This window comes from Rousettus aegyptiacus, unplaced genomic scaffold, assembly GCF_014176215.1.
Source record: "Rousettus aegyptiacus isolate mRouAeg1 unplaced genomic scaffold, mRouAeg1.p scaffold_m13_p_8, whole genome shotgun sequence".
Lineage (NCBI taxonomy): Eukaryota > Metazoa > Chordata > Mammalia > Chiroptera > Pteropodidae > Rousettus > Rousettus aegyptiacus.
Genome location: NW_023416311.1, coordinates 106,793,215 through 106,808,886, shown reverse-complemented (window position 1 = coordinate 106,808,886; position 15,672 = coordinate 106,793,215). Strand labels below are relative to the sequence as shown.

General features: G+C 37.0%; 1 protein-coding gene across 4 annotated transcripts in view; it reads right to left on the bottom strand.

The window, feature by feature from the left end:
- The window catches only part of CTNND2 (catenin delta 2), a 751,200-nt gene that overhangs the window by 464,598 nt on the left and 270,930 nt on the right, over window positions 1-15,672 (bottom strand). For all 4 annotated transcript variants that reach the window (XM_036225698.1, XM_036225697.1, XM_016163669.2 and 1 more), the window contains one exon: window positions 13,718-13,830. In XM_036225698.1, coding sequence (XP_036081591.1) covers window positions 13,718-13,830 — 113 coding nt within the window. The remainder of the gene's footprint in view (window positions 1-13,717; window positions 13,831-15,672) is intronic.

The window sequence follows — 15,672 nt, the reverse complement described above, 5'->3', positions numbered from 1 at the left end:
TCCTCTTGTAGCTATACATCCAATAGAAATGAAAACATATATGTACATAAAAACTTCTACATGAGTGTTCATAGAAGCACTATCCATACTTGCTCAAAATAGAAAACAACCCAAAAGTCCAACAACTGATTAATGGATAAGATGTGGTATATCCATACAGTGGAATATTATTAGGTAATGAAAAGGAATGAAGTACCGATACCTGGTACGACATGAATGAGCTTTAAAAACATTTCTCTAAGTAAAAGGAGCCAATCACAGAACGGATCATATTGCATAATTGTATTTATATAAAATTTGTAGGAAAGGTAAATCTATATGGCTGGGAAAGTATGGCACTTCTTTTAGTAGTGATGAAAATGTTCTAAAATTGATGGTAGCAATGGTTGCAAGACTGTATAAATATACTAAAACCCATTAATTTTTACACTTTAAGTGAGTGAATTGAATGGTACATGAATTATATCTCAATAAAGTTGTTATTAAAAATAACCCTACAGAAGTTGTTATAGTGATAAAAAAAAAAGTAAAGGAATCTCATTAAATAAAAAAGGTTACTCTCCCCAACTTCTTAGCAGTGTAAGAAGAAAACAAAACACAATGAAAGTAAAAATACTTTAAAAGAAGACATAATAATGTTTATAAATTACTCACATAAAAACCTTACATAAGTTACAGAAGTTATGAAAGAATTCAGCAACTGTGCTTGTTATCAGATAATTATATAAAATCAATTACATTTTTAAATAAAAAGGAAACCTTTAACAGATGCACCTTGTAAAGAAGATAACATTTCCAAGAGCAACAAAACTCTAAAGAGCCTAAGGCTCGTTTGGGTCAAAAAAAAAGAGTCAATCACAAATGCATTACAGACTTTAATGTAAAAAGGCATAACTCTGCAATTACTAAAACATAGGAAATTGTTTTAATGTTGTTTCTGTAGGTAAGATTTCTTAAACAAGACTCCAAAAGCATGAATCCTAAAGAAAACTGACCGATCAACGTATCGACACTAAAATAAGCACTTCCGTTCACAGAGGACCACACAGTGAAAAAACACGAACCAAGAGAACACGCTTGTAACACATTCCACTAACAAAAGATCGGTGTCCGAATATATTGAGAATTAAAGTACCTAAGAAAAAGAAAAACCACCAACGGAAAAATGTACAAAAGACACTAATAGGCATTTAATGGAAGAACAAGAATGAATATTTAGTAACTGTATAAAAAGTTCTATTAGCACAGAAGTCAGGGAGACCCAAACTTCAAATCCACCAAATTTGCAACAACTGTACCAATGAACACTTGGAAAACAGCGAGTTTTGCTGAGTATGTGGAGCGATGGATTATCAACTGCTGGTGGGAATGTACATTTGTACAGTACTTTTAGAAGCTCTTTGGCCTTATAGAAACTGACAATTTTCAAATCCTACAAGCCAGCCAGTACCGTTCTGTGCACGCACAAGAGAAACACTTGCACACCCACACTGGGAGTCCCGTGTAATTATGTCACAACCATACATTTCTAAAAGAAAACCTGCAAAGTCAGCAAATGTCCTTCCCAGGAGAAAAGGTAAATAAATGCCTTTTGCCACATTCACATATGAACTAGGAGGTATTAGTGAAACAAATGTGTGAACTACAAGCACCCACGTTGACGTGAAAAAATCTGAAAAACAGTTGAGTAAAAAAAAGCACGTTGCAAAGATTGTGTAACATAATTATGTAAGGCTTTAAAACAAGCAAACTAAATCGTATTTTGCACCTTTGGAAGTATGCATATAAATATACAGAAATCCAATGGAAAGAATAAACAGAAAATTCGGTTGAGCGTTTCTCTCTCACTTAGAGATATAATAAGAAAAGGGCGGAGAAGAGTTTCTACCCACTGATCAGGCTCTATTTCCTCGGCGGGGCTGTGGCGTTATTTTTTTTAAGTCATGCATATGAAAATACCACTTATTCTCCATCGTCTATATCACATACTTTGCATAGTATATATGCCACTATCTTATAATATAAGGTTTGTTTCGGGAAATTATGTTTGTATAGAATGTTCTTTAAAAAAATTCACTTCATTACTAAAACCCTATTACGAAATGATGACATTTAAAAATATAGGCCATCATTCCATTTTAATAAAATACTTCTATTTGGAAGTATCTTATTCTATCATTGTGCTCAATTAGACTCTCAGAGTTTTGCTTGCTTTTGCATTTTTTTTTTTTTTTGACTAAAGATGAAACAATTCTCCCTGGGAATAATAATATAAGTTAAATCTTCTGTAGAAACTGGTAACTCCAATTCCCTGTTAGAAACACTACTATCTTCTTGATATCTGATTTCCTAAAATTCCCTTATTCTAAAGTTTTCAATATTTCTTTATAAACTTGCAAATATTCTATGGAGTTTTATTTCTCCGTTAGTTTATTCTTCCTTTCTTCTGATGCCATAAGTTGCACACAAAACTAAGTTCTGATTAATTTTCTCCCTCTGGAATGCTACTTCGATAGCCAAATATAATAAAGGTTTGAAATGGTCAGGTTTAAGCTTAAAAGACACCTCTGTATCCCTGCCCCAAAGGGCGGACTAAATAGAATGGAGCTAATTTAATTCCCACTCTCCTGCAGCTGCTGCGCCATCTTGGTTTTAAGTAGTCAATCACGAACACGAAAGGTTAGCTTGATCACAACATTTTCTTACAGACACTAGAGAGAGCAATTGTGACAAGGGAAAAATCTTGATATCATCCCTACTAAATGAAGTCACGTGCTTAAGGCAGCATTAAGACTACAGGCTGCATGAGGGCAGTCAATCTGCTTTTCTCTTCCGGAGCTGTATTCCCCATGTCTATCACATACACACTGTGTTGAATGAATGAATGAATGAATGAATGAATGAATGAATGAGATCCTGCACTTCTCCCTGCCACAAGGGAGGACCTCACAAACCCACGTTTCTATAGATTTATTCTTGTTTTATTGCCCCCAGCAACCCACTCACATGGCCATGGGCAATGCTTCTTTGAATTAGAAACCAGACAGGAAGCCTTAGCTTTTAGACATGAGTCCCAGGAGGAAGCCATTAGCTCCCACAATCCCTCAAAGACCCCGAAGCTTTAAAAGAATGCTAACAATTCCAAAGTTTATATGATGTTGGGGATTTTCTCTATTCCCACTTTTATCTCTTTGGTAAAATTCTTTTCTAGTGCTAGGTTATAAAGACATTAAATAACACTTATTAATAGTAGGACATAGACACTCAAAATTACAGTGACCTTGAGCAACTTGAAGTCAAATGCAATGCTCATGGCCATGAGACAGAGCCCTAAAGAGCATAATGATTCTGTGCATTATGACTATTTTATTACATACATATAACTTACACGTTAATTTAAGCACCTCACTTTACTGCAGTGTTCCATGGCAGAGATTGAGATAGTTAAAATATTCTGTCTTCAGTGAATTTTATATCATCATAATCACCCACTAAATAAAAGAAAAAGACGAGAAAGGTGTACAGAAATAAATCTCTTTGTGAAGATGAGGGTACTTCCTATCTATTTGTATAAGTGACAAATCTAACTATAATAGTCATAGCAATTCATTAAGAAAAGGACCAATCCACATATATTGAACATTTTCTCAGTGACAAATATTATGCTATTTTTTAAAAAATCCTTACGACAACTTTCTAAGTTAAGTATCATTCTCCCCAATTTACACACATACGTGGATTTTCTAGGGGACTAGTCTATTTCCCAATGTCACACGGTTAGCGACAAGCAGAGCTGGGATTCATACCTGAAACTTACATGTCCCAAACTCCATTGTCCTACACACCACCCAGTGCCACCTCCTAAAATTAGAGCTTTGGTATATGTTGGACATATGAATCTCAAAAGATGGAAAGAAATTCTTTACCTTAAATGAGGAATGTCAGAATGACAGTGAGTTCTCAACAGGTGGATGCCATCATTAAGATGTTAGAGAGAGAAGGTTAATGGCCAAATTTTGAATAAAGTTGGCAGTCAATCCCTTGGGTAGATCTTTTCAATAAAATCTTGCTGAGAGTTACATTCTCAAATAAGTGCATAAGACTAAGCAACAATATGTGACAATTTTTAAACTTCCTCAGCTCTTGAGGTACTAAACAAACAGATGTTTGAGAAGATGGGCTTATGAATACAGTTTTACTGTCAACAAATTAAGCAACATCTTGCTGCCTGCTGCTAACACAGCAATCTCTTAAATTTAAAATTCTATGATAGTTTCTCCTGGATAAAAGGAATTAGAATACATTCACACACACTTCCTACAATATTCATCCCGCTCTATCCCTGCTGCCTTTTCCACGTTGTTAATTTGAACACACGGCGCTCACGCCGTTCGGCAAGCTGCCGTCATCCCGGCGTTGATGACATAAGTTCTTACTTCTCGGTGAGTCAAATGCTCATTGTGATTTTGTCAGTTGAAATATCACTGGTTACCGATCCTCTGAAATAAGTATAAACGAATTAACAAATATAAATATGAGTAACTTGGTCAAAGCTTTTGGAACCACAGCATTTAAGCAAAGAAAGGATGGGCGTGGACGGGGACGCACAAACACCTTCATCGACAGATTCTTCTCCAGCTCATTATTGTTATACATTTATACAACCAGGGAGAGGAATGAGCGTACGTCTTTTGGTCAATGTATTGATCCCTCGCTGTTTGCCGTTTGAAAAAGATCTGTTTAAAGAGTCACTGGCTTCCGTATCTTAACTTATTAAGCATTTCCTGTCACCCCTACGTCACCCCTGCGATACTGCTCTTCTTTTTACAACCGCACGATACCAGAAGCTCCATCTCTAGCTCCAGCAGTGGCTCCAGACATATATTAAGTGGCACCCTGTGAAAGGGAAATAGTTTTGAACATTCTTCCCTTTCATCGTGTCAATTTCCACGTGGTCATTAGTCTGTATTACGAAGGAGACAAATACGGTGCTATCCTGATCCATCAGGCGAGCCCACAGTGAGAGGAACCATTTTATAATCTTTTGTAGAAAAATTAGAAAGGAGACATCAATGAAAACATTATATTCTTCAAGGGGAAAAAAAGTGGATATGATTCACTGGTAACAGTGTGCAAGACGGGGTGTGAAATGCTTTACTTAAAATTCCCCTGTGATCTCTACAAAATTACAGAAAAGCATTAACCCCATTTACATAGATGAGGAAAGTGAAATTCAGAGAAATTAGCAAAGCTAGTCAATACCACAAAAATATAATAATGACATTTAGCTCCAAGGAACTGAAAACTTCACCTTTCAGATAGATAAGTTAAAAAAAAAATGCTATAAGGATGAGAGAAAATATAAAGACTCTTCTAGACCAAATTTATAAAAATTTTTAGTTCTCTACCAATCAGCATATTAAATTTCAAAATATATTTTGTTAGTTTTCCTAAAACATCTGTTTTACAATGTAAAATCTTGTTAAATTTGGTATAGTGGTTATTGTTGGATGTAAAATTAATATTAGTTTTTTATGTCATTTTGGAAAAAGAAGTCAGGCTTCAAAACTGATGCAAAAGTGTTAAGATATATTAGCTGACATGAGACATATATCAAATGATTATAAACATTAAGTTTTCAACCCTTTTTAGGACCCACATCAAATTCTCAGGACAGCTGACTATTTGTTATCCCACGGAAATCAGAACAATGTATTTAATAAGTGCTATAGACTGAATGTGTGTGCCCTATCCCCCAATTTGCATGTTTTAAGCCTAACCCCCAATGTGATGGTATTAGGAGGTGCGGCCTCTGAGAGGTTATTAGGTCACAAGGGTGGAACCCTCATGAATGGGATGAGTGCCCTTATAAAAGAGATCCCACGGCACCCTCTAGCACATTTGCATCACGAGGACACATTGCAAAGACTATGAACCAGGAAGTGAGCTCTCCCCAGACACCAAATTTACCTGCATCTTGATCTTGGACTTCCCAGCCTCCAGAAATGTGAAAAATAGATTTATGTTATTAATAAGTCACCCAAGCTATAGTAGTCTTTAATAGCAGCCTGAACAGACTAATATAATAGGGTAACTAGTATTTTATAGACATAAGTATTAGTTCAATTTGTCCACTATCAATTGGAAAGAGAATCCTGAACAGTTATTCTGGCTGTATTTAAAAAGCAATAATAACATATACTATTAACACTTTTTACTTCATTTGTGTAAGAATGAATCTTAGCAACGTGTTTGTATCCCTAAGGTGAAAATAGATGGGAGATGTTTAGATGGTTATTTATGACATAATTTAAGACACCATTTAAGACTGAACAACTGCATTGTCTTTAAGGAGTAAAGATAAATACCATAAATCAGAAATCCATGTCTGGTCAATGGCTGTTGGATGCTGGGAAAGTGAATTTCCATCTCTGAATCTCTGTGTTCTCATCTACAATATTAAATAATAAGACTTAACTCATGGGGTTGACTAGGAATAAACTGCATGATCTCTATAAGCCGGTTAATATTGTGAGTGGCCTATGGGAATCAATTAATGCTACTATTATAATTACTAAAATCACCACTATTATTACTATTATCACTATCATCACCATCTTAAGACCAGAGGGAAGGTATGAGACAAGGTCAATCACAGTTCCACACATAGAGCGCACCAAACCAAATGGCCCTGGAATCCAGGGTGTTATTTTAACATGAAAACTAACTAGAACGAACATTGAAATGTAATATTCTGAACTGGTTTGGTTAGAATAATATATATTTGATATATATTATTACTTTTATATATGATACATATATAAAGGTTATATATTCTGAAATATAGAGAGATAGAAATATTAATAAGCTAATAAGACTGGTGATTTTTCCAAAGCAATAGGCGTTCAAAGGACACCAGGGTCCTATAGAATTGGCTCAGCACAGTGACAGGGAACTCCAGGCAGGATGGGAAAGACTCAGAGGACTGACAACTGGGAGGAAAAGAGGACTAAGGAACCTGTGCTCCCCAGGTGCACAATCTCCTGCCACAGATGACCCTGCTCTTCCTGGAAGACGAAGGTCTGTGTGGAGACCTGAGCAGACACTTGACAGTGCTGGGAAGTATGGAGGTGAAACTGGGGGGCCCAGAAAGCATTCTAGAAAATTCTACCTGGTTTATCTAGGAGGGGAAAAAAAAAAAAACTATAGTAGGAAATCTTAAAAGAATAATCTCAGCAGTAAAAGCAAGGGAGAAGAGGCAAGAAACGGAAAAAAAAGAGAGATAATGGGGAAAGATGGCGGTAAAGGGGTTAAGACAAAAAGAACAGGGGGTCTTGATGGACCTAAATCAGGAATATTCATGAGAGAGGTTTCTGCTCAGGAATTCAGAGTGGAAGGAAATGAGAAAAACACCCATTAAAAAAACTGGCAATGCGAAAAACAATGCCAAAATATGTCTATAGTCTTCTATTTTGTTATTTTTCCGGTTTTGATAATGAAGCAGTCATTCCAAAAGACTCCAAAAATGTCACTGCAATTTTAATGCAGATTACCAATTCAGTAAACTGTCTTGTCTAAATAAATCGGTATGATTTTGTTGAAAGAGCAATATTTTAGCCACGTGAGAAATAATCATAGGAATCAACAGCTATTCTCTAATTTTATTTTTTTAATTTATTTTTGTTTTTATTTATTGATTGATTTTAAACAATAGAAATTTATTTTCTTACAGTCTGGAGGCTGAAAGTTCAAGATCAAGGTGTCGGCAGGGTTAGTTTCTCCTGATTTGCAAATGGCTGTCTTGTCTTCTTGCCATGTCCTCACATGGCTTTTTCTCTGAATGTCTAATTTTAAATTTCAACATGTATTTAAAGAAAAAATAAAATTCCTAACAAATCAATTAAAAGTGATTCAAAGCTTTTTTCTTTTTCATTTTTTCTTTTCTTTCTTTTTTTTTTTTTTTTTTTTTTTGCTACGTTCTAAAACATATTTGCTGGTGGTAAAGATATAACTGAGTGATTTTTAGTCTTTGGCTAGGTGACTGTGGAGATGTGTGTATGCACAGAAAAAGCTACATAAAAATTGCTTAAAACACTAAAAGTAATTATTCAATTATCTAAGATGTCTAGTTTCCAAAATGAAATATTTTGGAAAATGTATTTCTTCTTTATTTAAAAAGAATAACTGTCACTCTCTACTTGTTTCAATAGCATATCCTACAGGATAATGAAAAAATGAATAAAATGTCCAAGTTTGGGAAACAATTATTTTCATATATGATTATTTCCTTAAGAAAGTTCGGTGATCATGCTTTTAAATATATACTTTCCATTCTGACATAAAAGTATATGACTACTTGATTTGTGTTTCTTCACCACTAAGTAATTTAACCAGAAATCGGCATTTTCTCTAAAATAAACCTAACTTCTTTGTAGGTGCGGAAAAGATTTGTAGAGTATTTATAGAATTGCTGGCATTTGAGCTCACAGATGTTAGTTAATAAAGAGAATAACCTTTGCTAACATTTATAACATAGTTCCTTTTGTTCCCTACTCTCCAAAATATGGCAGATTTTCACGAAGACATGTTTTCAAGAAATTCAATAGTTCCTCTGCAGGAAAGAAAGAACGTCTTATGTGGAACAAGCAAATATATATATATACACACACACATACATTACATTTTGTCTTTTTAAATATATACATAACTCAATCAGAGTTTTGGGTATCTACATTACAAAAATGGTGAGGCTAAAAATGATCACTTTAGTTATCCTTATTCTACATTAAATATGACTCCATATCCAAATACTTCCACCTTTTAGAATCAAAACTATAGGTTATTTTAATATGTGAATCCAAATGCATATGTATATGCATGAAAAATATAATTGGCTATACACATTAAACTTCTGAATGGAATACAGATGGTCATAATAACATTTGTTTTCTCTAAAAAATTTCATAATTCAGATTGCTGTAATATATACTTAATAAAACCAATTGAAAACATTGAGTTTGTTTTCTATTACTGCATAACCAGTTAATATGAACTAAATACCTTAAACTACTGTCCTTTTTTTTTTTTTAGCTAACAGTTTTGTAGGTTTTGTAAAGTTTCATCATCACATGACTGGGTTCTCTGTTCAGGGTCTTATAAGGTTATCACAAAGTTTCTGCTGGGCTACCTTCCTTTCTAAAGATTCCAGAGGATAATTTTCTTCCATGTTCATTCAGGTTGTGAGCTGCAATCCATTCCTTTCAGTTATAGGACTGAGGTCCTCTCCTCCTTGCTGGGTTTAAGCTGGGGATCATTATCAGCCTCTCAAAACTGTGCATTGCTACTCAAAGAGGTCCCTCCACCTTGAAATTCAGCAAGAAATAATGTATCATGTGTCGAATCTCTCTAATACTGAATTTTTGACTTTCTTTGAGTTCTAGATCATTGTTATAAATCATCTTCATAATCATCTCCATTGTTGTCATCATCATCATCATCATCACCATCATCATCAGTCTTCCAAGAATCAGGTCTTCTTTAGGTGGAATTTATAAGATAGGTCCAACTGTGATTAGAAGTCAATTTCTCTTCCATTATGTTCCATTATGGGAATCAAGGGATATGAGCAGACATCAATTTTGGTGTCCTTAAAACTTCAATAGCACTTGAGAAATCCCCACATAACCTCTGGCTGAAGGTTAAAACATTCTGTGGCAGGGAACTCAGAAGGGTCATCAGAGTCTAATCTCTAATGCTTGTTAAGTTCTAATGACTCCCAAGGAATGGACAGCTGGCCCAATTTGGACTTGTCAAGAAGGTAGTCACAAGGATGTGAGCCATCAGCTGAGTATCTGGATCCAGGGGAGGAGGTGACCAGGCAAAAGGGGGAGGGTATTCTAGATGGAAGGGATCAGTCGGTCATAGGCACTGAGATGGAAAAGAGAGGTGTATCTGTGGAACTGCAGAAGTGAGAAAGGTCCCTCGTAGACATGGTTCTGATTTGTGAATCATGCAACTCGATCTCACACCACATGGAGGATGGATTTGTGCAGGTTGTAGGCAGAAGGATGAGTGCGACAAGGGCAAGGGGACGGGCAGGTCTTCAGAGCACGGAACTTACAGGAACAACCCAGGCCCCCCTGCCTAGGGAAGGACTGGATGGCTCTGAGGGCAGCCAGACCAAAACCTTGTTCACAGGCTTTGGCCTGTGGGACAGGGGCGAGCTGAGTAATCACACAGGCCAGAGGGTGGGAATGGGCTGTTAGCAAGAGATATTTGATAGTTACCCTCAACGAAAGCCATCATCTGTATCAATAATGTTCCTGCCTCAGGTCTCGATGTTTCTGAGGAATCAGAGAGAAGGTATGAAATCAGACTTTCCAGTTGTAGGAAAGAAGAAGAAGTCAACAGCTTGGAAAAGGTCTGGCCTGGAAACAGAGTGAGGAAAACCAAAACGGGGAGCAGATAAGGTACAGGGGTGAACCTGTGGCTGCTGTGAGAAGCGGCAATAATTCCTTTGCAGAAAATGATAATGACTAGACAACCACTAACTGATCTGAATTCTGGAAGCCATGATATGCAATTGAGTGTTTAGAAACATCTATAAAGAGTTAGAAAGATCACAATGGTCCCATTTGTAGCTACTTCTATCCCAGATACCAGGACGCAGAAGGAGACATCTCCAGATTCCTCCTTCTCCAAATTCTTGGTGTCCCTATTCACGATGTGGTTGACTATTATAAAGTTGACTGTTACAAATGCAAACTGATAACCGATTTTTAATATGTTTAAACTATCAATACGACTACAAAGAAGGAGGTGTTAGTATATAGCTGGAACAACTAATTACCTACCACCAGTAAAGGCAGAAGAAAACCAAACTACATTTCTCAGTCATTTTTACCACTTACATAAAAAAAAAACCTGAAAATATTTGACTTTATTTCAATTCCTCTAAGAAACTCTCTTACCCCTCCCTAGTATCCCCAAGAAGTACGAAACATTCAAATGATCGCAGACTTCTTTACATGTCCTCCTTTTTCAAAAACTGTTTATATTGTTTATGTTATTTTATTTTTAAATACCCTTTTGATGTGCTAAATAGGTTAGCCTTTCATCCTTAATAAAGATTTAAATTTCAAAAGGTGCATTTTTGAAGCCGAGCAAACAACTAGTTTAAGACAAAAAGAAAAAAGAAAAAGAACAGTGAAAGCTGTGTATCTTATTTTCTCCAGTGAAATATCAGTAAATTGCTTGTATTATTCAAATGCAGATTCACGTATTAGAGATTTCCAAAGTACAAAATAATTAAGCTTGATGAAGACTGAAATTATAGAGGTGTATGGCAGGAGAAATGGTTAGGCAATGTCGCCTGCACTTAACACTATTATTTAATACACATTTAACAGAATTATCGAGTACGGATCATAAGCTGTGAGCTAGGGAATGCAAGGTATCGTGGAAAGAACCAAACATTTTCATGGGATTTTTCTATCTAATTTGGCAGCTCATGGATGTGTTCTATCCAAGACACTTGGGACCTAAGAAAAGAAATCGACTCCCATCAAATCAAATGCGGAGGAGGAAAGGTTTTAAGAATTTAAAAGGTAATTCTATAGATGTCACATCTGTAAAGTAGCCTGTCCTAATAACTGAACTGGTCTCTTCGACCTTCAGGAACAAAATGGTCCCAGTCTTCTGGGCTGTTCTCTGCCCACACAGATTCCTCCACTAGCACACACTCTACACGGCCAGCATCCCCCAGTGCCTACCAGTGGAGAGTGTCACTTATTTCACATTCGTAAGAGGAAGAGCCCAGTATCTTAAAGGTTGGTCACTGAACGAATCACCCGTGGGTCAAATATGCATTTCTGATCCAATCAGAAGTGGGAATGAAGGCACAGGACACAACATGGTCCCCCAGACCTGCTCCTACCAGGGAACAGGGGCGGGCAAAACAACATGAAAGAGGTACGGCATGCTAAAACATCACAGAGAAGGATGAGAGATGTAAACCAAACAGGTAATACAACCAATAGGAAAACAACTGATTCCAAAGCGAAATAGGTATTAATTCGGTGGTACTTATAAACCCAAAAAACCCAACAGGCGTTAGCTCTGAGGAGGTATTTAACAATAACAAAAGTTTCTTCCAATATGGACGTGAAATAATACAGATACAGATGTATAAATACTACATTTCTCCCCACCTTAGACTGACCACTTTCCACCAGTCGACCTTCTAAATATAATTTTCAGTGGACACAATTCACTTTTTCTTGTCCATCCTGATTCCATTAATTTAGGCATTCAGAGAAGTCTCTGATGAGTTTAAGAGATGGCAATATACCTACTTGCATATACAGAAGTAGATATGCTTCCACATATCCTAAACAAGGCTTTGCGATTATAAAGGGTATTGATCCAAGTAAGAGACTGTCTAACAACCAACTTGCCATGATTTTGATGGACAGGTTTACCAGTGCTCCACAAAGAAAAGACCAATGTTCAAAGACTAATGGCAGGTTCCCCACCCAAGAAACATTCCAACTACAAAATTACTCTCACAATAATGAATACTTTAGAGCAACGGATACATGATATTTTAAGTCATTTGTGACACAGGTAGTTAGAAGCCCACCCAACTCATGCTCCTACTTCTGGAGGAGAGTGGCTGGAGACCCCGGGACTAGGAATTCCTGCCCCGCTCCCATCTAGGAGAGGCGGGTGAGTGGCTCTCACCAACGAGCTGTGGGTACAGTGAGGCAGTTGACAATGTGGCCACAGGGGACGGCAGGGCTCTCAAGAGAGAAGCTGGGTCCTTACTCGCTGCATGGAGGAGAAACAAAGAAGCGGCCCCGTGACCAGGACCCGCCACCTCCATCTGTTGCATGAATGAGAGACAGACTTCTACTGTGTTAAGTAGCTATACTGTTGGAGTTTATTTGTGATCGTGACTGCTGTTTCTTTAAAAGACACTTCCCTAAAAACGCAGTGTCAAAAACAAACATAGAACAAGATGACAGGAAAGTAGAATGCATTTCTGAGAAATGAAAGTTGACTTATAAACTTTCATTTATGTTTTTTTTTTCACACACTCACTTATATTTTTAAATATGAAAACGATCCTATGGTGGATAAATTATTCTGTGGTCAAATGACTATATTTTGTTTTGTTTGCTTTAAAATATTTGATCGTTTTAAACCAATCCTTAATTGAATTATCATTCTATCTATGGATATGAAATATTTTTCCACATGGGAATTGTATATGTAATTGATATGTGAGGAGCAATTTTATAATTTACCATGATCTATTACGAAACAATATAGGTTACATCAAAATGTTCTGTCTTTCATTTCCAGAACCTACAACTCTGGATATCATTTAGAAAAAAAAAAAAATTCCAAACTGAGACACTATGCTGTGACATCTGATTGCCACCAAGCAGACTGGATGCAAAACCTTCCTGTGTGGAAAATTATGCATCATTTGCTTTCGGGCTGGTGTTAATTTTGTTAAAAGAGTTTCAAGCACCAACCAGGCCATTCTGAACACTGTTTGAACATCTCACGTCAGGTCGGGTACGATCCCCTCCCCACATCTGAACGCACGCTCCAACCCCACCGCCAGGCTTCGAAGGAGAAGATGCACCGCATGATTCACTCCCACCGGCAACGCAAAGCACAGAAGTGGACAAGGCGTGGCGCCCGGTACCTGATGCTGCTCATGCTGCCCGTCTCCGACCCCAGCTGGCATCGCTCCAGCTGGCTGGCTACGATCTGGCGTTCTGCCTCCAGCTCTCGAGTCAGTCTTTCGAACTGTAATTCCTAAAAGAGAGACACCCACATGATTAATTCCATCGTTCATATGAAAAGCAGAATTCAGGCCAAAAGGACAGGATGGTCAAGGGGAAAAATCTGATTTACCGAGATGCTAAATTTGAGAAGTAGAGGATGTCGCTGTGGAATCAAAGAAGAATTTGAAGTTCAGACAGACCTGAATTTCTATCAGCCATGAACCTACTAGCTACAGGCCTTGAATAAGTTACTGAATCTAAGTATCAGCTTCATCACCTATAAAATGAGTTTATAATACTTATTTCATAGGATTGAGGTGAGGACTAAATGAGATATTTTCCATGAAAAGTTAGCATGAGCTATGTTTGGAAGGAGGCCAGCACCCAACAGATATTAATACCCTTGTCACACATTTAATAAAGAATAACTCATTTTTTTTTATCATTTGGAGTATCATCTTTATTTCCTACTGGACTTCTAGCTAATTTGATCCTTGTCATATTTACATAACGTTAAAACTACACTATTTTAGCTTTAAATTTCAGTGGAATGGCCATGATACAGATGCTATCCTGTACCTAAGTTACTAAGGGAATAACCTTTAAATTTTGCTACATCGCCTTTAAAAATGGCCAATTAAACCAATGAAGAATATGTCTACGAAGCAGCCTGAAGTCCACTGTTCAAGGACTAACTTCAATGAAAAATGATCCAACCTGCACACCAGTGATCCTAGCTTTGCAACTCCTGGGATGTGCACCATATTTTAGTCTTTATATTTTACTTCCCTGTACCCTTAGGTTTTTAAATAAATGTAATTATAATAAAGCATGTGTTTTTTTAACTTAAATTTTCAGGAAATAATTTTACAATGTCACATTGCAACTTTAAAAACATTATCTGCATGGCTATGTTTTGGAGACGGAAAAACAAGAATGTTGAAAAATGCTAAAAAATACAGAAACGTAGAGTTGAGGTCAGTTTTGGAAAACCAAAACTCCCAACATTGCCGGGATTTGCCTTCCTAGAAAAGATGAGTTAACTTTACTTGCTACCCTGGGACACTCTTGGGTGAGACTTTTAAAAAGTAGGCTCAAGTGCGTCCTCTATATTTGTTAAAAATACCTTTGCTCTTTTCCATAAGAGCATATTTTATTTTTTTATGTCGGCATGATTTAGGGGATCTAACAGAGAGACACTCCACACATGTGGGCGCAAATTTTCCCTTTAGGGGCTAAAACTGAGGAAGCATGTTGTTTGAGATCAAACTTTTATTCTTATATATTGTGATGGACAGCAAAGATTATTTGTAAAGGCTCAATACCAAGCCCTCTGCTGAATGCATTTTGTGCAGTTAAAACTTCCCTTCTTCTTTCTTCAAGTTCTATTGCTTTCGGTGGGCAGTTTCTTTACACACACACACACACACACACACACACACACACACACACACACAGAGCAAATTTTAGTAGACTTTATATTGCTGAGCTTTATAATGTGTTTTATCTTAAATCTGTCTGTATAACAGGAAATCAACTCATTCACACCTTTGAGCTGATGACAGCTTAAAAACGTAATACATGAAGATAATACAAAATTCCTCATAGGTAGATGGACGTTATTTGTATCATTTAAAGGACTTGACTTTGCCACACGTTTGCCTGTGTCACGAACAGCACAAAACGTGAGACAATGAAGACGAAGCGATCGGAGTCGGGATTCATAAACCTCGGTTCTCCGCGAGCGCCGCCCTTGAGCTTGCCGAAGGCTGTGGCTTCGCTGCATCATTCCTTGGTCTCATGGGAGATGACAAGCGACACTTTCTCATGAGCAAGCTCCTTCCAAACACATAGTCACGGCCCCTCGCCTGGT